The sequence below is a fragment of the Danio rerio genome, chromosome 9 (genome assembly GCF_049306965.1).
Source record: "Danio rerio strain Tuebingen ecotype United States chromosome 9, GRCz12tu, whole genome shotgun sequence".
NCBI lineage: Eukaryota > Metazoa > Chordata > Actinopteri > Cypriniformes > Danionidae > Danio > Danio rerio.
The window spans coordinates 3,384,852-3,411,065 of record NC_133184.1 but is presented as its reverse complement, the minus strand read 5'-3'; the positions used below and the strand labels follow the sequence as shown (position 1 = coordinate 3,411,065).

Below are 26,214 nucleotides of genomic sequence, written 5' to 3'. Positions count from 1 at the left end.
TTTTATTTGAGTGTTCGAGGGCTATAAAGCAGATGTAATAAGGATGTATCCTGTCAGTGATTGCCACATTACAAGATGTTATGGTGTCGCCCCGGGCAAAGAACTGCGCCGGCATTTAAATGTGCCCCGCAGAGATCCACAAGATCCAGACTTTATCCATTCAGCAGAATAAACACGACAGCAAAAGGCAATGTCATGTTTAACCAATAGTGGTCGGGTTTCTTTAGCCTGTCTTTAAAGGCCAGAGACACATCTCAAAAATGTCCCCTGAGACAAGAAGATCCAACTCGATCAAGAATAATTAAATACCACATCGGTTTGAAGCGCACCAGCCGTCTGCAAACCAGATCATGTAACCCATATTCTAAACAAGAAACAAGCCAGACGCTTAAACACATGCACCAAATATATATATATTTTTTTATTATTGTTATTTTAATGTATTTTTGTTGCCTCTCTGTCAGCATGTGTTTTTGCTGTCTCATATAATCTATATGTGGTGAAAAAATGGCCGTAATCCGTGTTAACATTGATTGGATCTTTCAACTATGGTGCATGGCTCGACATGGACAAGTGTCACACCTTGCAAATGCAAACGAATGTTAAAGTGTATTGAAGCTGTCTGCAAGCACATGCTCCGCATGCCTTTCTCTCTGAAAGATTAGCAATGATGTGGTTTTAGACACTTCCGGAATCCTGTAGACAACTTGAAAAATGCCATACCCCATCCCTAATTTATACTCTGATCTGTAATTTTATCCACAATTGCTCCAGTTGAGCATTCTGGCTCCCCGATCTGAAAGCCTGCAATTACTATATAATTCTTCGCAATTTTAGATGTCCTAATATGGACTGTAATTTTTGCGCAAGACAATTTCCAGCTATTTCAAGCATCAACATTGTCAAAGTTGTATGTACATAATAAATGGTAATATCAATGCATAGTTTTTAGCATAACATCTTGACTCCGCGATAATTATATCCGTTTGGAGCCTACGCAAAATTAGCCTGAATTGCATGGTAACTGCTGCTTTAAATTTTTAAAAATTACTCATAATTTTCCCAAAGATTACCAAGATCTCGAGTGCACAATGTCATCAGCGTAATGAGGAGTAAACATTTATGCTAATAATCAGCAATTTTTTCCATCAGCTATAAAGAGGGAAAATAAAGCAGGATTTTTCATTCCTGCTCGGAGAGCGTCTGTCAGCTCCTCTGAGCCCAGCTAGAGGAGGCAGATTCTGGGACCCAAAGAGCCGAACCAATGCCTTGACTGCTGGATGCTCTTTTCGCATTCGTCTATTTCCCCCGGGAGTGATGCATAGAATAGCCGATGCCAATCTTTGTGTTTATCACAGATTAAGGTAAGAAGGATGCGCGTTTATTTTACATGCATTTTGTTAACTTATTTGGGATGGATCTGGATATGATATTATGCGTATTGGGAACTAGTTAGAAGGGGAAAAAAAAGATTTGTCGCGCTTTGTATCCAAGCCTATAGGACAAATGTATTTTCTGCAACAACGGAACATGTAAATACAACTGCAGCTTTATTCAAATAGCATTATTAATAACAAAAAAACGTCGTTACTATAAGCGAATAATACTTTCAACGAATTTAGAAATGTGAGCGTGTTCAATCTTAGGTAAATCAAAATATAGCACAGCGTTTCACTTTGAATAAGACCGGCGTCTTACTCATTAATAAAGCTGCCCGAAATTGCGAGATAGTTTGTCTATAGAATCCAGAAGAAAATAAAGCAGCCCTTGTTCTATAATTTCACCTCTGCCTTCATCACTCCGACATTGTGCTTTTGCTCATTTTGATCCCTCTTCCCATTGACAAATCTCTCGGTATACACCTGCAAGCAATTTGCCAGCCTTACTTATAACTACCGCTGCGCACCTATTTCGCTCTCTCTTTTTTCCCCCTTTTCTTTTTCCCCCGTCGCACAGCAAATTTTCTTTCAGCGCGCTATCTCTTTTGTTAACAAAAGATTCCACGTGCGAAAAAAAATTGCTCATAATTATCCCGTAGATGGGAAGCTGCATTAGAATAAGTAAGGAGGGAATGACTGTAATTATGTCTGGTTTGATGGGCCCGGCGCGTAATCAAGAGGAGAATAGAGTGAAATAACGCTGACCCTCTCTGCTCCACAGCTGCATGTCGGAGAAAGAGACAGAACAACACGGCTTCTTCTTTTATTCCTTCCCAAGAGTCCTGTTTTATGTATATATTTTTTATATACTTTGCATTAATATATTTTAACTAATCGGACGTGCAATAGAGATTAATTTAAACGTTTATAAGTCAATTTATTTACAACAAAAAAATTAAACATGATTTTTCCGTTTTCTGAAAAGTAGAAATCCTCTTGAGGAAATAAACTGATGAATACAATTTACTGTTGAAATCAGTTGCCTAAAAATTGGCACGGCATCAAAAGCATAACGCGATTAAATAAACATTAAGACAAGTATGACGTGATATAACACGGTAATTACGGCAAATAATTGCACAGGAAACGCAACGATACTACTACTAATACCACTAATAATAATAATCATCATATTTATAATAATAATAATAATAATAATAATAATAATAATAATAATAATCATAATTAAAAAAATATATATTTTATTGCACTGTAAAAAATGCAGGGTTCCGCACAATTTCCTCTTGTTGTCCCAACACAAATCGGTTAAGTTAACCTAAATGTTTTTAAAAATTTAAGTTGGTTGAACATAATACAGTTGACCCCCGCAAAAATTAAGATGATTTGTTTTTAAGAAGGTAGTTTGAACAAGCATCAAAAGTAATTTCTGAGTGTATATAAACAACAACAATAACAGTGAAACAAATGTTAATAATAATAATTGTTATTATTATTATATTTTCTAATAAAAATATATTTTGTCTAAAGTGAACTGAAAAGAAATTGTCTGCAAAATTGTTGCAAACAAGTTGTGTGTTGAATTTAAACAAACAAATTACATTTAGTAATGTTCAACTTAATTTGTTTGTTTAAATTCAGCCCAAATAAATTGTTTACAGCCACTTAAAAAAATTTAGTAAATCCAAGGAATCATCTTTGAATATTTTTTTCAGTGTATTATCTATTAAATTTTGGAACTATTGATGAATAATGAAGTCAGAGAAAGAGCTGCTGCAGCATTGAGCTTGTGTTCAGAGATTGCTTGGCCATTTCCTGCTTTGACCAGGGCTGCGTTTCCCAAAAGCATCGTAAGCCTAAGAAGTTCGTAGAAATGATCGTACGACTGATCTTAATATTACGGTCTGTTTCCCAAAAGCATCGTAACTTAAGTAGCACTTGAAAATCTTAGTGGATCTACGAGTGCTCTGGAGTAATCGTAAAGCCTTAAGTGCATCGTAAGGAGACAGAGTTATGAGGGCACCTGCTGGACAACCGGCAAATTGCACCTACAATTTACTTCTCTTCAAAGTCATTATTCATTTTATTTGTACGTATATCTCTATTCATTTATATTTTCTACACATTACACAATTCAATATACAAATAATAAAGAATAAAGAAAAAAATAAAAATTACATAATAAATGTTAGAATGAAAAAAAAAAATTACACTGTTGTATATGGACATTTCGAGGGTAGTAGGCTATATTTTTGTCCTATTAGCAAATGCACATCAGGTGGGGATAATTAGGCTAAACTTTTCAAAAATAAATGTAAGAGCTTATTTATTTATTTATTTATTTACTTATTTATTTATTTTGATGTGAGATAAGCGAAAATGATGCTGATGTCATTTCCGGCAAGGACTGTTAGAATTAGTTTTATGCGAGATTGGAGCAAGACAGTGTTTTTACAGTACGACATTTCCAGTTAATTTATGTTTTTAAACTGGCTCAAAAATATATTTTTTTTTATGTTATTCGAGTTGAATATACATTCACACAAGTAGAAGAAGAATTATATGGATTGCTATAACATGTGCAACAATAACGAGCCATTCTATAGCGTGACATTTCAGCACTTAACAAACGGATAGCGACTCCTAAGTTGCACTTAAAGCTGGGCTACGTGCAATTGTGTTAAGTGCATTTTTGGGAAACGCACGTGAAACAATAACGAACGTTCGCAAAATGACTCGTAGAAAACGCTCTTAAGTGCTAAGATCAATCGTTATCGGGAAACGCAGCCCAGGCCGTTTTTAAGACCACACATGTAGAGCGTCAAAATTTGTCACAATAATTGCTGCACCCCCCAGCAACTTTTCCAATCGTGACAACTCTCGATGTACTCAATCAGCAGATGTATTGTAAAACTAATTCCAAGTATTTCTAATATATTAATTTGGCTCCTTCCTGTAAATTTTAGGATGATGTAGAATCATATTTTTTAGCACCATAAATAACTAAGATTCATTAAAAAAAATATATTTTTGCTGCTTGTTTAAACTACTTATTTAAAATCAGCTGAATCAACACTATACTTGAGGTTTTTTTGGGACAACTTAATTGCTTTAATGTCAATCTACTTGAATTTGTAAAATCAATTAAGTTAACTTAATAAATGAATTGTGTGAAACACAACATTTTGTTTTCAGTGTCTTTCATTTGATAAAACAACTAAAATCAAATAATAATAATAATAATGAAGATGATGATGGTAATATCAATAATAATACATATAATAATGATGATAATAAACAAGCAAGATATAGCCTATATCAAGTGAACAGATTACAATGTAAAGACCCAGCAAGCAACAAAAGCTTATCTGGAAATTACAAGAAATGTCCTTTGTATTGTTACTTGCCGGCATCTATCTGCATCAGAATTTTTCTTAAAATGCGCAGTTAAACCATCAGCCCCCAAACAAAAGGCTCTTTTGAACATGTCATTCTTTACCTATCTGCATTTCCTCCCCCCCCTTACAGCCCCAGTCTTTCTTCATCTGCCCCTCCATGAGCGGCACCTGCCCGATTATTCACTTAACACACGGCCATCAAAAGCAACCACACAAGAGCAGAAAAGAGCTTATAGCGGCTAAACGAAAGTGAAAAGAAACAAGTGCCCTTATTGTCGGAGGAATTACTGTGTTAGGGTTGGTGTTACAGAAACCACCGCAAGATTAATCGCTGGCTCGGATTGCAGTGCAAAACTGGACGTGTCATTTAGAAGCAGACAGAAATTAGTTATTGTTTATAAGGCTGTTGTTATTGTTGTTGTTATCTAAATGCGTTTGGTCATGATTGAAATGTGAGAAACACGGCTAAATATTGTTTATAGGTCTGTTAATTTGACTTTCAATACACAGCATAGGTTTAATTTGTTATTAATTGTTGGTATTTTGTTCGGTTACCTGAATTTGGTTCATTTTTCAAAGCAATAAAAGTTGCGATGACATTTTGTAACTTCTTTTATAAGCAGATTTTTACTGTTCGTGTTTACACATTATACAAGACTCCATGAAACAAAAACAATAAATTAATATGACCGGTAGGCTATAAAACTATGATTTCTTTTCAATGTAAAACGGAAAAAAACACATGAATTTTAATTAAACACAACCATGTTTAGATCCTTTTGCACAAATTATTCAGCACACAACGAAAACGACTATTTCTGTACATTTAAGAGCTGTCAACACTTCCCATCCAGCGCTGATGATAGACGCGGTTATCTCCTCTTTGTGTGATCCAATAAAGTAAAACACTCGGGTTTACAAACTAGGTTCAAATCCGAGGGAAGTGTTTCTGTTTTATAGTGCAGCCTCACATCATAATTTAAAGAACATTTATTTTTTTTTAAATAAAACATACAAACATATAATCAAAACAAAAACATAATCTAAATAAGTTATATTTAAATAAACACAAAAAAACGCCGTACATACAAAATAATCTTGTTTAAAGATGTCTTTCTTCCCTTTAAAATGGGGAAAATCAGGAGACTTGCTCACGGTGTGATTTATCCCAGTCTTTACACGCTGAATAAGCCTGAAGCGACTGTATTTTAGCCACTTCTTGGAAAGAAATGCGCAGTTTGGTGTAATGTTCAACCCGGTAACTCCAAATTTCATATGGAAAACAACAAATTTGAAGAAAACGAAATACATTAGTGACTAGTCTCATGATTTTTTTTTTTTTTTTACACAACAACAAAAAGAGTCACGGAAAGGGCAGAGTAGCAGCTTTGATTTGACCCACTTTCCCGCCATTCCCTTCAATTCAAAAAAGAGACGTGTTTCTTCTCCGGTGCGACCGGACGACCCTGGTTCAGTCCCCGCTGGACAGTGTGTGTCAGCAGGTGTCTTTTTGTGTGAAAAAGAGAGAGAGAGTGTCTCCGGATCACATCTGGTCTGGGCTGCGAAGGGCCAGGGTGTGTAAGGCCGCAGAGTGACTGCCTGTGTCGGGTCCCCTGAACTGGGCCATTGGTGGACAGAGGGGCGGGGTTGTTTCAGCAGTCCTGGTTCACATGAGCTGTGGCTGCTGCATAGTGTCCTGGTGTGCTGTGGGATACCATGAGGTGTAACTGGGAATATAAGAGGTCGGTGTGGACGTTTTGACGGTGGCTGTTGTGTTCCAGACGGGCGCCACGGATGGAGATCCGGTGGACAGTCCGCGCCCGTTAGCCAAAGCGTTCGTGTCTATTGTTCCTCCACCCTGCTTCATCAGTTTCTTAAACTTGGAGCGTTTGTTCTGAAACCAGATCTTCACCTGGAAAAGGAAAAACGAGTTCAGAGAATGAGAGACGATATCTGATTCACGTTGAATAAAGCATCGTTCACTTACTTCTGCGTTCTCTCAGACAAATGGGTAACAATTCACAATAGTCAGTGTTAGTATGTACTAAACAAACAATAAATAATACATTAAATACAGTGTTTATTCAAGTTTATAACTGGCAATAAAGTTGTTCGTTGTTGGTTTCTTGTTATGATGTATTAACTAATATTAACAAGCATGAGTTTGTCATTTTAATAATGCATTAGTAAGTGTTGAACTATGGATAATAAATTTAGTACATGTAGTTCATTATTAGTTCATGTTAGTAAATACGTTACTCTCAATGAAACCTTATAGTAAAGTGTGACCAACAAATAATACCCTTGACAGCAGGCCTTTATAGAGAGAAAAAGTGCACTAGCCTACACTTCAAAAAGAGAATGCCAATATAAAAATACCCAATATTTCTTAAATTGTAAAAGCGACATGTATGTAGCCTCTATTGCTTCCCTGAAAACGAGTAAAAGCTGAGCACATGCCTGTGTTTGCGTGAGCCCCAGTGATGCGGCGAGCTCGGCTCTCTCTGGCAGAGCCAGATACTGGGTTTGCTGGAACCGCCTGTTCAGAGCCTGCAGCTGGAGACTGGAGTATATGGTCCGGGGCTTGCGGATCTTTTTGCCTTTCCCGTTGAAACGAACCTCTCCTCCTTCCACCACGGTGTTTTTCTCTGACTCCGGTGCTGGGAGGGAGAAAGAAAAGGAGAAACTGTCTCACAGACTGCTCATGCAGTGCGGCTCACATCACTGTGCACAAGTTTTACAGGCGGCACTTTAGGTATAATTAGCCTTAATTGCATACATTGTTTATAGCATTACGCAATAAATAATTACCAAGCCTAATAACAGCACATCTGGGCTACTCCAGTCCAACATTCTCGTAGTGCGTCGACAAAAGCAGCGACCAGCAAAAAGACCAAAGCATTTCTTACCTGGGTCCTCCAATCGGGTCTGCGCCAAAGCCGAGTTGTTTGGGTAGGTCTGCACGGTGCTGAGGTACGGGCTGGAGGAATGGCTACCGACCGAGTTGACGTATGGATAAGGCAGAGATCTAGGGAAGGACGGAGCCGGGCTGTATGCGCTGTCGTGTTGCGGGTGTCCGGAGGAGTGTAAACAGTGCATTGAGTAATGTCCGTGGGTCATAGATGAAGGCGACATTTGCTGACTTGGTGGCCCAAATTCCATGAACACGCTCTTTCCTGAGACTGGGCTGTTTAGACTCTCTGGTATTGTAGACATGGTCATGTCTCTCGCTCTCGCTCTCTCTCTCTCTCCCTGCTTTTTTGTTTTCTTCTATGATCTGAGTGAAGGATGGATCCCAATTTAAGCTCAACTGATTTTTTCACTTTCCATTCATAAGAAAATGTAGTTTGTCTCTGTGAAAAGTCTAGGTACGATGCTGTGGATCCACACAAACTCGCTCAAAGGTTTGAATCAGGGAATCATGAATATGTATCCAAGGTGCTCTCTGATTGGTCCACTCCCTCCAAGAGCGATGCGGATTGGTAATCCGAGGGTCGGGTCCGACGGACCTGATAAACTCAAGAAATAAGACCAACCTGTGACTCTATTGTGCAATGCTAATGTAGAAATTTAGGGAATGGACCGAGACGCATAGGCCGTACTTGGGAGGCTCAAACACATTTCCGCTGAAACCACCAAATTTGTCTCAACAGTGTAAAATATATAAATTTTTTATAATTACATTCGTTTTTTTATATCAGTGCCATCAGTGTAAGGCCTGTATCAATTAACAAATTATCAGAAAAGTAACAGTAAAATTAAATTATATAACCAAGGGGAAATGGTAATTCTTATGCAATATATGTGTAATTATAAGTAAATTATATTATTATTATTACTATTACTATTATATTAATTATAAATACATCTCTTAAAATAAACAAATCAGAATAAAAAACAAAAGTAAAGGCTGTTATATAAAAAGCAAACCTTTCGTAATAGTGAACGAAGATAGCATGCTCCTAATTTTCTGCTGGTCACGGCTCCGTGAACAAAGCATTTAACACCTAACAAATATGATTAAGTACAGGTATAAATGTGTGTCTCCAAGCAAAGATGAATTACTTTGATGATTCATTTGGTTAAAATGCTAGTCTCGAGTGCTTGAAGACACAGCTGAAACCAACTAAATTAGCATAACACTGTTGTTTAATTTTCATACGCATAATTAGCTGTGTATTTAACACTTGCAGTGTTGAGCAGATTCACATCACTCGCGCGCGGGTTAAATTACTGCGCTTGAGGATCAGAGAAACAGGCCGGTGTTGATAACAAACTCCGATTATTTGGTTTATTCCTTTCAGGTTTGAGTTTTGTTGACGTTGCAATGTTTGGTTTGTATCGAAAGGTTTTTTTTTTTTGTAAAAAAAAAAAAAAGTTGGCAGATTTGTGTTTGAATAATTGGATCTGTTAAAATTACATTTAACACGGATAAACAATAGCAAATGTATAAATAGCTATTTATTTCCCTCACGTTTACTACCTATAGAAATTAAAATGTATACCTCATTTTCCTTCTTAAAGCTACAATATCACAAAACCACACAATTCTACACTGCAGAAAATGATATGATCAATTAGTTCTGACAGCAAATGTTTTTAGGTCATTAATATTAGTAAGTTAATCATAAGTAAATCATAATCAAACTAAGTTATGCAACCTGTTTTTAAGTCAGTTAGTAATATTAGTAGTAATATTATATAAGTTCAATGGACTCATAAGGTTAATTAGATTCAGTTTAAATTCAGTTTTGAATAAACTCGTAATAATGTCTACTTTATAATAGTTAAACAAATTAATTAAAACGGAATAAAATAAAAACATAGCCAGCACATGTTTAGGGCTGTCAATAACAACCTTAAGCAAGAAAGAAAAATGTAAATGCAATAGTTTCACCCTTATTTATTTATTTTTTTATTAAATACAGCTGACAATTACATGGATTTTTTGTCTGCCATTAATTTTTAACGAACATGGGCCTTATCTTCTTTAAGATTACATTATTTAAATAAGCAAAGCTAATAAGTAAGAACAAGTAATGAAATTAATCCGCGAAACCGTTTGATGACTTCATTTTGGAATCAGCATTCTAAAATCAGCCTTTTTAGAATCACTCAAGGAATAACTGACAATAAAATATTCGTGTAAACTGATTGGAATATTTTCTCGCGTGTAGCTTTTTTTTCCCAGAAACGTGACAGCTTCATTTGCAAAACGACACAGCAAATCAATCACTTTGTCTTGTTATTCGATAAAAACGCAAGCTAAAATCATACCAGTGTTGCAGATGAGAAATACAAAGCTAACAGAACTCAAAGAGACAAATAAGAAGCTCGCAAGAAGCAGAACAGAATGAGACCGCTCGTACCGTCGGTGTGCGACTCCCCGTTGAACACGGATCACACCTCCACATCCTCCTGTCATTTTTTCTCTCTCTCTTTCTCAGCCTCCGCGCTTGTCTTTTCTCCAGTCTTCTTCAAAATGGTCATAATCCCAGTATGTATTCACTTACATTCCGTCATCACAAAAAATACACTGAAATCAGAAAAGACTCCAGAATATTAGACAAAAAATGACATTTGGCGGCAACACGATGCCAAGGATGATACTGGACTGACGACCACATTTGACAGTACCTGTTAGATATCCCACCATCCTCAAAATTGTCCAATTTCAAGCAATTTGTATTTCAAATGACATTTGCAATCTACTTCGGGGATCCTTCATCAATAGCGCAAATAATGACAGTATTACAACCGACAATTATCAGCGTTCAGAACACAATGGACAACGAGTTGCACGTGTTCATTGTTTTCGATTAATCTGAAATTACAAGCGGAAAAAAGTGTTATATAGCACAAGGATAGCGAATTTCAAAACAAAAATTAAACTGAAATATAAATACGCATATATTTCCAAGCATATGCGAAAAGCTTAAAGATTAAGATGCAATGTAGAGGCAAATTTGTTTTGTTCTCAGTGTTTTTTAAGATTTCGATTACATAATAATAATATAGTATAAGTAATATAGTAATATTATTAATAATAATGATTATGATTACATATACACTGCACTTTGTTAAATTAATTCATCTTGAATTGTACATATCCAGTGCACACATTAGTAATTATGTTCATATCCGCATACTTCTAATTAACAAAACCTGTACATACATTCATCAATTCAACCTGTATATAATGTTCATAGTACATCCATCTGTAAATATCACCATAGCTTTTCTATATTAATTTATACCTGTATCCTGCTCTTGCACTCCTAGTTAGACCTAAACTGCATGTTGTTGCCTTAAAAGTTTATTGACAATAAAGTGTAATTTAATGTAATCTAATCAAATTATTATCGATTTATTTTTTAACATTAAGTATACTAGAACTTCCTGAATTTCAAAGATTAAGACAAAATCATAAAGGGACAGAATATATATTGTATATAAATATATAATTGTAGAATATGTATACAGATAGATAGATAGATAGATAGATAGATAGATAGATAGATAGATAGATAGATAGATAGATTTCATATTATGTAATATTTATGTTATGTACCATTAAAATTAATCTAGCACTAAAAGTGTCTGCTACTCTGAATTGCTGCGATTTATAATCACAGATTGGTTTTAATTAAAAGAAAGCAGAAAAAAGAATGCTGGCATGCATTAAACCCTGGCATCATAGAACAGTATCTCAGTATCGTACTGTGTGGTCAGTCCTATAATAATTATACAGTGCAGCCCAATTGTCCAGCGTGTCAAAATGATGAGCTTTCTGTTTAGACCCAACTCAAATAAAGCAGCATGACGAGTTTATAGAGCACTATCCAGAGAAGAGGATCATCAAGAGTGAGAGTCAAACACCTGCTATGCTGCCCTGATTTAGTGCACCACACCAGCTCAGGCCCACTCAGAGAGTGTGTGTGTGTGCAGTATACAGACATGAGCTGACAAACTGCTTCACATAGGGACCGTTGAGGTTACGGCCTCATCCGTCCTTTCTGCAGGGTCTGATTCTGAACTGTAAAAGCACTTCCGAAATTTTGTGTCCGGAGTAAATTTAAGGCAAAGTCCCTGATTAGTTTCTGTTTTTGGTGGCACGGGGATTCTTTTTTAATTGCTTCAATATGAAGTCTCCTTACCAGCTCTGTGGTTAGAGTGACCCACAAGATGTCCTGTTGATAAAAATGTTCCTGAGAACCAAAACCCCAAATCCGGACAGATGTCTAACTATTAAAAAAATTGTTAACAGATTGTTGGACGTCCAACATCACAACGGAACAGGAAATAAATATCAGCAAAACTCAAATCTGCTAAGAAAATTTATATTTCAGAAGATATTTGATCAAAAACTTTCACAAAAAAAGTTGTCCTAAAGTTATTTGACAACAACCATTCTTGTCTTTGATCCACTTAAAATGTTGACTATACACTGAAAAAAAACTCCTTGGATAAACGCAATAATGGACTAGATAAAAGTAAAGTTGGTTTTATATTCGGATAATCAGACTTTCTCCTTAATAATATAATTACAGAAAAGTATTTGCAAATTCTAAACAGCGAAATCATATTAGCAGCCAGTGGCTATCAAAGTACAGCATTGTTTACAATTAATTAGATAGTACTTATGTAGTTTTAAAGTCATACTTACCAATTACGACCGAATTGTTAATTTAGCGTGGTAAACAATATAGAGACAGTAAAATGAATGAATGTGCGAATATAAAACCAACATTACCCCAATATGGTCTATACAGTGTTTTTCAGCTAATGATGAACTTCCGGTGAAAGCTTTATGTGACTATTTTCAATTTCATAAGCTTCCTTTGCAGCATCGATGTTGTGATGTAATTAAAATACAATCAGTTATAGACTTAAGCTTTCATTTGGTTGTTAAAACTTAACATGAGACGAAAGACCGTTTGAACGCAGTTGCCGTCATTAGCGGCAGGCTATTGCAGAAATACCATTGAAAATACTGGGTCAAAATTAATTTCCATATTTTAAAGACATAAAGCGGAAAAATATAACTTATCGTTGTGCTTCTTGTTTGGTCTGATACCAACTTTATATTGTATCTCAGCCTGGCAGTGAATCATATTTTAAAGTGGCAATTTTGTATGGGATGACAATTAACCGGAAGCCCTGGCTGGCTGACTGAAATTAAAAGTCCATGTGCATACACCCTATTTAATTGAGGACAGGATTTCCATTCAATTTGTGTAGCACCAACTAAAAAAAACAATTTACACAATTAAATGCAATCAAGTTAGTCCGACATGATTTTATCAAATAAAGGTTGAAATACATTTGTACTTTTATTTAACTTAAACTCAAAGGTCTGATAATATCATGCGTGTCTATTATGTGTCGTACATTTCAAAGTCTCATATAGTTTTATTTTAAAGTTTTCCTAAATGAACTAAAAGAAGTGATTTAAAGCATATTTTATGAGTTACATACACAGAAAAAAATTATGTCTGCAAAAATGTATGTGTTGAATTTAAATAAACTAATTAAATGTAGTACTGTTTAACCTAATTTATTTGTTTAAATTCAGCCCTAATAAATTGTTTACAATCACTTAACTAAAAAAAATGTAGTAAATACAGCAAATTATGAATATTTTTCAGTAAATTATTGAGACTGATCTCAGAACTAATTTTAGGATAGTTATTGCTCACTGAGCAAAGCAACAATCTGCAGTTTTGCTAATTAAGCTGCCAACACTCAAAGCATGGCTGCTTCTGCAAGGTGATAATCTCAAAACTCAAAGTACGAACATCTTTTGCATCTTCCAACTCAAACTCTAAGTCTTTCTATTACCTTTAAACACCTAAGATTACCTTTATTGTCAATATTCCCCTCTCTTAAATCAATCCCACACAAAGCATGCTGGGAACTACAAATCCACTAACCAGGTAGTTGGACCATCACAATTATTTCACGTTGTGGCAACACAAAACGCATACTTTAACTTAAAGGTTCACAAATTAGACTGACCTTAACATAAAACAAATAAACTGACCAAAGAAATGACAAAAATTGTATTGTTTCAGCTCATTTAAACTGGTAGTTTGAACAAGCAGCAGTAATCATTTTTTGGAGTGTACTGTATATAACTGGATATTAGTTTACAGTTTGGTGTCAAAGGTGTATCGTACTTTTGTGTTAGTATCTATTAATAACACTTATGTTCTTCAAATGTTCTGGTTTCTAGTGATTTAAAATGATTTAAGTACACTGTATACACTCGGAAACAATTACTTTTGCTGCTTGTTCAAACTACTTATTTAAAATGAGGTAAATCAACACAACTCTTATGTATTTTTGGGGGGTCAACTTAATTGTTTTACGATCAATCCACTTAAATTTGTGTTAACTTAATCAAATTGGGAACACATGGAGGAATTGTGTGGAAATCAGCATTTTCCCCAACACTAAATTATTATGTTTTCTTAATTGTTTGTGTGTTTTTTTATTTTTATTTAAGTGTATTGAAATTAAAACAAATAACTTGTCCCAAAGCCATCTCAATAACGGTGTTGTTTCAGCTAATTTTAAACAAGTAGTTTATAAAAGCAGCTATATATATATATATATATATATATATATATATATATATATATATATATATATATATATATATATATATATATATATATATATATTAGTGTGCAATTTCAAGCAATTTCAATCAACTCAGATCCTCCTAGTTGTTTACTATATAGGTGGGTGTGAATCCAAATGTAAAAACATTAACATTAGAAAGCAAACCTGGGAAAGCAAGTGTGACATTTAGTTTGCTTTACAGACATAAATAAGTTGTAGTGCACTAGCTCTAATTCAGTCTACACTTGATGTGAACGTGCATCTTTCTGACAGACCCTACACTATGATGGAGGGCTATTTCAAATTAAAGAGACAGAGCACTTAGGCAATGGAATATGATCCCATTATCATATTAGTAAGATCACATTGAAAATGACAGTATTTGGTTTTCCTCCATCACATTCTTGCACTGAATGAATCAGGTGAAAGTGGAGCTGTTTCAAATGTAATTAAGGGAGCGTTAACATTGACATCTCCACCTAATGTTTTTGGGGACGCACTGTAAAAAATGTCAGTGATTTTCAACTGTAAAAAAAACCTGTAGAAATGCTACAGTAAAAATCTATTAATGATAAGTTTCCTCAATATGTACAGCAAATAACCGTCAATTCCTATTCCCACAATTTCCTGTACATTTTCTTTACTTTCTATGCTTTTTTGTTGACATTACTGGTTCATTTTAGTTTATTTTCTTTATCAGTAATGTACAATATGTTTGAGTTTTATGTTACATGCTGCATTACTTTTCATCCCAGGCTCATTCTGAAAACTTACCGCTATATACATTTCTGGAGAGCGCCAAAAACGCCTCAGGTGCTATGTTTTTTTTTTTTTTTTTTGCAGTCTTTGTTTTCGTGAATTCACCAGAGGCACTGTGTACACTTTTTCAGATCTCAAATTTCTCTTTCGAATGCCATTCACACCTGCTGTTCTCACATCAATCCACCTAGTCAACTGACTGACCGACCCACCCTCCTCCTTCCCTAAACTCAGCTAATAGTGTTTTCAAAAGCAATCCAGAAAAAGAAAAGCTCTTGCCTGATTTTTACCACATTTTCAGATTTTATTACATTTTCACCCTGTTATTTTTCTTGTTCATTTTTATTTTGGCTTTTGTCTTACCTGCTTTCTGGAACCGTTCTTCGCCGGACTTGAACCCCGTCGTCGTGGTCAACTCCTCTCTGCGTCTCAAGTCCGCGCCACTGGACAAACTGCTAACAGTGGGAAAGTTGTCCACACTGAAGTAAGCGTTCATCTGGTAGTGTGAAAAGGAACAGCGTCATACCGCTCCGTATTGCTCGTTTTAAAGACAAAATGCAGCCATACATACTTCTGGCTACATAATTCAAGATCTCCAGAAATGTATATAGGACTACGTCTCAGATTGAGCCTACTGTATGGTGTGTTTAGTAGTTATGTGAATGACACTGAGCATCTTCTACATACTAGCATGTGGAAAAAGTTCATTTTGATGAAATTTGATTCATTGTGTGACTTTATCATGCACACATGCTTCTGGCTGTGTTTTTGTCTGTGTAACAAGCTGTGTATATGACAGCAAAAAATGTTGTGTAGATGACAGAACCTCTAAACACTTGTGTAAGACTATAATTAAATGAAATACAGCGATTTAGCGTAAAATTTGAGAAATTGCGTTCTTAAGACCCGTGCACACTGGGAGGCTTTTTGCTCGCGTTTTTCATCGACGTTTAATGCCTTGTGGCTAAAAAATAGGGCTAATGTGATCATGCACACCAATGCGCAAAACGCCAGGCGTAAAAGCGTCATTTTTAAAGAACTGCCTCATGCTCGTTTTTTTGTTTTGACGCGCCACATCAAAGCCTTCTCCACCAATCAGATTGGCACTTTTGGCACGTGCACGGAGCTACTGAAGTTACAGTCAACAGCACTTGGAGGCGCTCAAGCACAAAACTGTCAATGCGAGCGCACACTGAAGAAGATGCCCAGAGGTGATATGAACGTGGAGCTGCCTATTGCACTGGTGAACACTAATCATTTCTTCATCGCTAGAGCTGGAGCTGCTACTTAAACCATTCATTCACCAGTAACTTTAACAACAAGCGTGTCAACTTTCTCTTTTTCTTCTTTTGTGTTACAAAAGAAGCAGTGATTTTGCATATTCTTCTGCTTGACGCCAGTGAAAATTGATTGGTTTTGAATCCGGAAAAACGTCTCGTAAACACTGACAATAAGTGTGGTTATTCATAAACTAATTTCGAGACGATCACATGCTTATGGCTGGCTCCTCATTAGCTCCGTATTCTGGAGTTTTTCAGTTATCTTCATCTTGAAGCTTTCCCCCCTTCTTCCCTCCTTTTTCCAATAGGGCGACACGGTGGACCAGTGACTAGCACTGTTGCCTCACAGCAAGAAAACCACTGGTCCAACCTCCTATCGGGCTGGTCGGTGTTTCTGTGCGGAGTTTACATGTTCACCCTGTGTTTGCGTGGGTTTCCCCCAGTTTCCTCCCACCGTCCAAAAACATAAACCTTAGCTAATCGACTAAACCAAATCATCACCCAAGACAATCTTAGTTTACACTTCTAACACGGCGACAAGCAGGGGAGTTCTCGAGACCTACCTAAGCTCGAACTCCCCTCTCGCCCTTCTAACGGGAGGAAGCCTCGGGCTTGAGGATATTACGAGCTCAGGGCTCTCTCCCGGGACAGCATGCCAAATACGGTTTATTGATTATCAGCTAAGTGTGAACTCTTGAAGCGCAAACGAAAAGCATCCCGGTGTGTACGAGCCTTTAACGTATTTTTAACAGTAACCCAGCCTGATCTCACGAGGAAACATAAGTAATTTACGTTTTGTCAGTTTAGAGGCTAATTCAGTCGTATGAAAATGTACGATTTTAAAAAGGAGGTGTGGCACCCAACCTCACTCCGAACCCCAACCGTCATTTGGTGATGAGCAAATCATACTAAATTGTACAAATTAGATTGTACGACTTCATATGAATTAGCCACTAAATAAAAAAGTTACGAATTGCCATGAGATTGCGTTAGTAAAACACACTTAAAAATTACTTTTGCTAATTTATTATGTTTACTTACTCCCAGGGCCGATTATATCGAAGTTGACATTTAGCCGCACCATGTTTGGTGTTTCATAACATCTCATTTTCATGAGGTGGGACGTTAGCCCAATGCTCAACCCCAACCTGGAGGACCAGCACATACACTCCAGACAATTTAGCTTACCCAATTCACCTATAGCACATCTTTGGACTTTTGGGGAAACCCACGCCAACTTGGGGAGAACATGCAAACTCTACACAGAAATCCTAATGGACCAAGCTGGGGCTCGAACCAGCGACCTTCCTCCTCATCGCTAACCACCGAGCCACTGTGCTGCCCATTTGCAAGAACAATTAAGTCAACGTCCCAGTACTTGGTTGCAGCTGTGAGGGCATCTGTTGCATAAAACAATCTCACGGCAATTCGTAACTTTTTGATTTAGTGGCTAATTCGTATAAATTCGTATGATCTAATTCATACAATTTAGTACGATTTGCTTATCCCCCAATGACAGTTGGATTTAGGATTGGGTGCCATGTCTCCTTTTTTAAATCGTACAATTTCGTACGGCTGAACTCGTACAAATTCGTAGGAATTAGCCACTAAACTGGCAAAAAGTAAAATACTTACATTTCATCGTGAGATCAGGCTGGTAAAACATATGCTACAGTAGTTGGCGGTTCATTCCACTGTGGCGACCTCTCACAAATAAGGGACTAAGCCAAAGGAAAATGAACGAATGAATAAAAGAAGCTACCTTAATCTATTTGTGTTGGGACAACACGAAGGAATTGAGCAGCTGCTGTTTTTTTTTTTGCGTAAATTTTTCAGATTGTTTTACGGTGTGCGTATAATGGTCCAGTATTTACCCAGCAACACACATCCACTAATCTGAATTCAGCCCAGCAGCAAAAAACACATAGCGGCAAATTCGATCAGACGTAATGATCCAATTTCAGAGTATCTGATCAATCCTGAGGGTGAAACAGCTGTGGGTTTTCTGGGTTTCTCTGGAGGGTTTTAAGCAGGCAGCACCTTCAATTTGCTGCTCCGCTGAATTCCAATGGACAAAAAAAAAAAGACACTGTGAGAGGATTTGTTGAGACTGAGAGCAATGTGTGCGTGTGTGAGAGAGTGAGAGAGAGGACAGTTTGAGGTGTAACCACAGATTACTGTGTCAATCAGTAAGGAACGGTTAAGTGTGATGTTAAAATAATGCACTTGGGTTTGTAATGGTCTGTTTGCATTAGAACATAAACAAGACTGAAAATCTATGGGGTTTTTTAGGAATCACTCATGGCGGTTTTTTCTTTTTGAACTGTGTGTAGTACAGTATTTTGTAAGTAATATATGCACAACTCTTCTTATACTCACAGCTTTCTTCTTATAGTACTTTTCAGTCATGTGTGTGCAAATCAACTCATGTGTAAATCTCAGAGGAATAACAGCAGGATATTAAATAACCTGCAGATCATTTTTTAAATCAATGTATAAAATTAAGGCGACATGGTGGCTCAATGGTTAGCATTGTCGCCTCACAGCAAGAAGGTCGCTGGATCTTTTTGGCATTTCTGTGTGGAGTTTGCATGTCCTCCCTGTGTTGGCATGGGTTTCCTCCAGGTGCTCTGTTTTCCCCCACAGTCCAAACACATGTGCATAGATGAACTGAATAAACTAAATTGACCATAGTGTGTGAGTGTGAATGTGAGAGTGTGCTTTCCAGTACTGAGTTGCAGGTGGAAGGGCATCCGCTGTGTAAAAAATATGCTGGAATAGTTGGAGGTTCATTCCGCTGTGGCCACCCCTGATGAATAAAGGAAGTACGCTGAGGGAAAATTAATGAGAACTAAATAATCTCAAGGGTTAGTTCACATTAAAATTAAAGCTCAGAAATCCTTTACTCTCCCTTCACTTGTTCAAAAACTATTTGAGTTTCTTTCTCCTATGAACCAGCATTTCTCAAAATGTCTCCTCTTGTGTTCAACAGAAGAAAGAAAGGTTTAAAACCACATGTTGGAGAGTAAAAAATGAGGTATTTTGTATTTTTGAAGTTTGAAGTTTACCTTTTAAATTCTATTACAAAATTGATTTTCAAAAGCAGATACTGTGGATATTTGAATCTTTAAAAAAAATCTACATTTAATAAAATGACCTTATTGATTGAATTATTATTAGTTTTAACTCACAGTTCATTTGCTTTTTCCAGTACTTATGGGTCTTATTTCACAATGGGAGAACATACAAACTAAAATACAACTGCAGATCTGCCATTTTGTATTGTGCTTTTCACCCAATTTCATACATTTAAAAAAATAATAATTTCTTATTTTTTCTTTTCTCTTTTTGTATTAAACTTAATAATAATACTGTAATACATTTCCCAGTGATCGTTTGCAGCTGGAAGGGCATCCGCTGTGCAAAACATATGCTGGATAAGTTGGCAGTTCATTCTGCTGTGGCGACCCCAGATTAATAAAAGGTACTATGCTGAAAAGAAAATGGATGAAAGAATGAATAATAATAAGATCAAAAGATCTTCAATATATCAATGTGGAAAAGAATGAGCTAAATCATATTTCAAAATTAAAATTGAAGATATTTCATCAATTAAAAAGAAAAGTTTTTTTTGTATTTTTCTTTCAGTGCTTTTCACCCAATGTAAAACACGTGTATATATAAATAAATAAATATATATATATATATATATATATATATATATATATATATATATATATATATATATATATATATATATAATGTATATATGTATGTATATATATATATATATATATATATATATATATATATATATATATATATATATATATATATATATATAATATATAAATGAATAAATAAATAACAACCACTGAACCAACAGACCTAATTTTTAAAGTTCAATGTGGAACAGAAGGAGTTAAAATATATTTCATATTATATATATTACCAAAGTAAGACGTTTTCCTTAAGTAAAAATCTCTGCACTGCAAAAAATGCTTTTCTTACTTAGATTTTTTGTCTGGTTTCTAGTGCAAATATCTAAAAGTTCTGAAATCAAGAAGCATTTTCTAGACAAGCAAAACATATTGTTTTGTTTTAAGAAATAAAGTAAGCCAAAATTAAGTAAGTTTTTCAATAAAAGAAGCAAAATAATCTGCCAGTGGGGTAAGCAAAATAATCTTGTTTTTCCTTTCAACATAAGATTATTTTGCTTACCCCATTAGCAGATTATTTTGCTTGTTGTAGGGAAAAACTTGCTTAATTTTGGCACATTATTTCTTAAAACAAGACAATTGAAATTGAATTGATTTGAAACTTTTTAGATATTTGGATTAGAAACAAGATAAAAACTCTAAGTAAGAAAAGCATTTTTTGCAGTGTGTAAAATTAATATCTTTAAATAAAAACTTCAGATTTCTCATCTCAATATATTGTGGAATAATATTGTAGATTTATGAACGCATTAGAAGCACTAACTCACATTTCATTTGTTCTTTTCCAGTTCTAGCTGACGAGTCTCTACAATGGAAGGACATACAAACTAAACGGCGTCCGATCTGGTTCTTCCAACACACCTGTAGATGAAGAAAGCATACTATATCCACAAGCCTGCTATACTCTGTGTTTTCTTGTAATATATGTTATTGATATTATATATATGACCCTGCATAGACCAAAACCAGTCAGAAGTGTCAACTGAAATACAGTTTAGATAGATAGATAGATAGATAGATAGATAGATAGATAGATAGATAGATAGATAGATAGATAGATAGATAGATAGATAGATAGATAGATAGATAGATAGATAGATAGATAGATAGATAGATAGATAGATAGATAGATAGATAGATAGATTAGCTGTCCATTAATATATGATTTGCAAAGATTGGGCAATATTTGGCAGACATATGACTATGTGAAAATCTGGATACTGAGGGGTTTAAGTAATCTAAATATTGGGTAAAATCGCCTTTAAAGTTGAACTAATAAAGTTACTTAATGCATATTATTAATCAGACATTAAGCTTTTATATTTATACAGTAGGACATTTACAGACTTTAAGGAACATGACCTTTACCTCCATTATGATTTTGTCAATGAAGAAAGATCAATATTACACAATAAACAAATGTAACGCTGCCCTAAACATATTAGTTGAATCAGATTTATTTTTCTAGTCATCTACTCTGGACTAAAAGTATTAAGATGAACTTTGTATAACTTAAAATATTTTTAAAACCTAATTAACATATTAAACTAACCAAACTTTGAATGTTTCCTGATGTCAGAAAAAGTCAATAAACTGCAGTGTTAAATCCACCCACTGGTTTGGTTTTTCCGAGCAAGTTTCATTTAGTGGAAGATCACAGGGCTGTTAAAAGACGCCCATTCGTTCCCTAAAATATGAAATCTAGCAGCAAATGACAGGTGTGCGTGTCACACGATTACCAAAAACACACGGCTGCCGATTTTGTGGGCGATTGGATGGGATCAGGCCGGAATCTTCAGCTACCTGCTAATCTGCAGCCATCACTCACCTGGACCGCAGGTGAGAGAGAGAGCGAGAGAGGGAGAGAGACGAGCCCACAACCTCCATCATTACGACAGCAGCAGGGGTCACAACTGTCTGCCCGGCGTCCCCGCACCTGCCCCTAAAATTGCCCTCCAAAAATGACCAATTACTTGAGTTAGGTGCTACTGGGAGAAATAGAAAAATCCGCCCCGATAGATGCTACTTAATGCATCAAGTAAAAAATGAAACGACTGCAGAGTTGTCACACTGGCGGTATTTCTGCTTGTTGTGTGCAGGCCCGAGACAGGCAGTCATCAAATCTTCAAACTAGGCAGCAAATTAAAATCAATAAAAGCCATAGGCTGGCAAAACACAACCATTCGGGCCTGCGGATGATTTTAAACAGCTGCGCGTAATGTGGTATACGCCGTGCTGGTGTGGTGTGGCTGGCTCTCCTATGCATATTGAAGCAAGGTTTGATTACACCGCTGCAAACGTACTTCCCATTGTCCAATTAATGGCCCCATAAAGACGGGCAACATGCAAATTCTCTAATGAAATTCTCTAATGAGGGGGCTCGAGTGCCGCGTTCTCTCCATCCCCTTTAGGGTTTTTGTTCGGAGTTAAGTCCCAAACAAAGACGGGGGAGAGGTCAGTACTCCAGCACACCTGAACGCGTCCCCCTCTCCCCTTGATCTCCTAAGGCAGCCCGCCATTAGTCCTAATAATGGAAAATTGTCATGTTGATACAAGTCTCTCTCTCTCTTTGTGAATAAGTTGTAGGTGGAAGCTCCATTTATTTCCAAGTTCTTTGTGCCGAAAGGCCATGGACGGTGCTTTTGTGGCGGGGAAGAGAAAAAAGGTGCTGGATGCTCTTTCCATAGTCAAGATAATTATCCCCACTGTGACCTTAATGATCCACCCTTCTCCCCCAGCGACTCCTGCGCGCACCGCGGCCCCCCCTGCGCCCCGTGTCAGGGAATATGAAAACCCCTATAATGAAACCATTTTGGCTGATGGAAAAAGGGCTCCTCGAGCTGCACTTGCCACAAAGACGGCTCAATTATGTGAGTAATTGTGATAATTTTCCATCCATTCATGGCTCTTTCTGAAAGGGAAGGAAAGAGAGGAGAAAACAGAGAGACACTGAAAGGGAAATTACACAGACAATGTCGAGTGTGAAAATTGTTGCGCAAAAATGACTGTAAGAAAAGTGTAAGTCTATAAATAAATATGCTAATGCGGGGAGGCCGTGCACAGGCAGGCGCGCGCGCGCGCGGCCCCACGTCACAAACAAAAGCGCGCGCGTGCGCTCGAAGAGATGACCGCTATAGGGGGAATAATGCCGAGATGAAAGTACATGTGCAGCTGTCTGAAAATTAAAGCTCTTTCGACTTCCTATTGACAAAGCTGAGCCCCTAAAAAAGCTCCCCAGTGGTTAGAGATCATTTGGAGCCCTGTGACAGGAAAAAGGATAATTACCTCTCTGAGAGAGGCAGGCGGACTGACGCGCCCTTCAGACGCGCTGCTGAATGCAGGAGCTTGATAGAAGGCAGGGAGAATAATTCTGTGCTTTGCTTTTTCTTTTATTCCGCGGAACATGTTTTGTTGGCTGGAAGACAAGGCGGCGAGCGGCGCTGAGTGCATTAAACCCTGGGTGTTCGCAAATATAAGGTTCCTCCGTCCATCATCTTGTACCCAGAGAAGAACTCTGAAATGCATTAAAATGTCTCCGCCATTCTGCCGGCAGACAGCAGAGGCACTGAGATACTGCATTAGGCTTCTGTTTCCCAGCGGGAGACAGATTAAACATTTCCTCACAATGCTAAAGGATATTCAGGACTCTTCTCAGAAGAAAGAGCTCAGCCTGTAATTTCTCTCTCTCTCTCTTTCCCTGTGAAGAAAATTCATTCTGCGTCATTTCACAAATGATACATGTAAATGCCGAGTAATTCATATTCATAACCTGCGACTCCATTTTAATAGTTCTGCGGTGAAATTTGCTTTTTACAGGGGCAAAAGTGGAAAGGGAGACGGCACCGGTATTCAAATATTTACTCTTCCAATACAGACATGTACACAGACTGAGACTGAGATCTGCTCAGCCCTCATATTTCAACAAATAAAGCGGTCAGGGAACTTACACCCTTAATACAATGACCATTTTTTGATGCATTGGGTTTTATTTATATAACAACATTTTTACTATATGAAACTATGGTTAGATTAGCACAACTATTGACTTGTGGTTAGAATGGTCGACTATGACAACCTCAAATTAACCATAGATTTGCAACGCCAACCATACAGTTTTGCAATGGTATTTAGTAGTTTAAATGGAGTCTGCACTACATAAAACATTGCTATGTAAATTTTACTATATCATGGTTTCTGCAGGTTTCATCGAGTCAATTGTAAGTTTTTTAAGACCATTATGAATGAAATTTTAGACGTATACAGGGCTAAACACTAATGATTGTTTCTAAAGCAAATGTATTTATTTTTTTAGCTTCTGTTCTCAAACCTTAAGTTTCATGCCTAGTATTATGTATTATGTATTATTATTAAGTATTATGTCTACTCCCCCTTATTTCTGTAAAGAGTTTTAAAATCAATGGGATATAACGTAAAGAGATGCGTTGCTCTGTTTTTATCATGAGGAACTGTGCAATTGTTTTTAGTTTTCTTTCCATGGGAATTATAGGAGATTTAATTAGGAGAAATTGCTGTTAAATATGTCTAACAGCTAAGGAGAATTATATCTCTTTTCAATAAAAAACTTAATTATAAAAAATGTTTTATCAAGATGGATTGTTGGTGATTGGATGGATGACGGCAGATTGGGTATAGCTTTACTTGTACAGCGGAAAATTAAGACCTGTTTAAAATTATTTAAGACCTACAACATAACATTTCAGTGTTACTTTTTAAGGCCTAAAATTTAGTTTTTAAAAAAATATAAGATATTTTAAGACTTTTTAAGACCCAGTAGATATATATATATATATATATATATATATATATATATATATATATATATATATATATATATACAATCTATCTATCTATCTATCTATCTATCTATCTATCTATCTATCTATCTATCTATCTATCTATCTATCTATCTATCTATCTATCTATCTATCTATCTATCTATCTATCTATCTATCTATATATATATATATAAACATGGTTAATTTTTGTAAGGTCAGATTTCCATCGCCACCTGGACGGCTTCCATGCAAATCACACAATGGCGTCCTCAGGTATCTGCTTACTTCTGGCCCTCTTTTTCTCTCCCTTTATCCCTAAACTGCTCCCACATGTACGAGGTCTGACCCTCTGTGTGGGGGTCCACACACACACACACACACACACATCTGGAGAAATCTAGACCACTGGGAGCTCAACCATTCAGACAGGATTTCTGATTCCCGGCAGGATGAGGTTAACATGTTTTAACTCTTTCTTCTCTCGGATAAAACCGCACTCCTGCTATGATTACCTGCAGCAGTAATGGCTGACCAGTTGTCATGTCACCACAATAATGGCCGCGATAGTCCCACAGTGTGTTGTTATCTGAAACATTTGAACATCTCCTTCAGAAAGAAACAAACAGAACGATGCCACTGTCCTTCAGTCGCTCAACAAAAACAACAATTAGCGTTTAAACTCAAGTAATAACTTCATTTGCATCGCATCTGACAGCTTAATAAAGAGCCTGATAAGCATAACAAAAGAAGCGCATAAAAACACCTGCAAATGTGAAATCTATGAATAAATAAACAGAGCAACAATCTAAATGTTGATTTCCCGGCATTTCAGAAGGGTTCCAGTGCACTGAAAACACAGTATAGTTCTGTAGTTATAGCATGATGTTAATAGTAACCACATGCTGATTGTGTAGGCATTCAGTCTCGGTCAGTGTGATTTTACCAATGTTCCTGGATTAACATCTATGTTGATCCTGGAACCAGCCAATCAGAATTAAGGGATACATTTACACCCACATAACAAAATTTATCTGGCCCACACAATCAGCATTTGCTTGGCCCACATGCTGCAGTGAATTACGGTACATGATCGGACCAAGTCTGGCCTATGGGGAAGAGCCAAACATGGACCATGTCTGGGTCAAGTTTTAGCCAGGTTATTAACCTGATGGCCTGAAATGGGCCATTGTCTGGAAGCCAAATTCCAGTAGCAGCATCCAGGAGAGAATAGATTAATA

General features: G+C 36.5%; 1 protein-coding gene and 2 long non-coding RNA genes across 8 annotated transcripts in view; 1 reads left to right on the top strand and 2 right to left on the bottom strand.

Moving 5' to 3' along the window:
* The first annotated feature begins 1,184 nt into the window (after positions 1 to 1,184).
* LOC137496440 (uncharacterized) lies at positions 1,185 to 21,793 on the top strand. 3 transcript variants are annotated; one of them, XR_012385116.1, is made up of 4 exons: positions 1,185 to 1,364; positions 19,454 to 19,498; positions 19,851 to 19,945; positions 20,969 to 21,067. It is a non-coding gene; the product is annotated as an uncharacterized lncRNA (long non-coding RNA). The 3 variants fall into 3 exon arrangements; XR_012385115.1 differs by lacking the exon at positions 1,185 to 1,364 and adding an exon at positions 17,125 to 19,328; XR_011016766.2 differs by lacking the exon at positions 19,454 to 19,498 and having other exon boundaries at positions 20,969 to 21,793.
* Positions 6,144 to 8,151, bottom strand: dlx1a (distal-less homeobox 1a). The gene is given in 3 exon segments (NM_131305.1): positions 6,144 to 6,707; positions 7,256 to 7,455; positions 7,705 to 8,151. Coding segments are annotated over 3 exon segments (759 nt in total). The 5' UTR covers positions 8,018 to 8,151; the 3' UTR covers positions 6,144 to 6,461.
* LOC141376047 (uncharacterized) overlaps positions 8,713 to 26,214 on the bottom strand; it is a 70,303-nt gene continuing 52,801 nt past the window's right edge. The window contains exons 3-8 of one of the 4 annotated variants that reach the window (XR_012385125.1): positions 25,489 to 25,562; positions 20,948 to 21,041; positions 15,545 to 15,677; positions 10,433 to 10,619; positions 10,165 to 10,331; positions 8,713 to 8,802 (exon numbers count right to left, since the gene is read on the bottom strand). This is a non-coding gene — a long non-coding RNA (uncharacterized lncRNA). Of the gene's footprint in view, positions 8,803 to 9,684; positions 10,332 to 10,432; positions 10,620 to 15,544; positions 15,678 to 20,947; positions 21,042 to 25,488; positions 25,563 to 26,214 lie in introns of those variants that run through there. The other 3 variants (XR_012385124.1, XR_012385123.1, XR_012385126.1) reach the window with 3 other exon arrangements.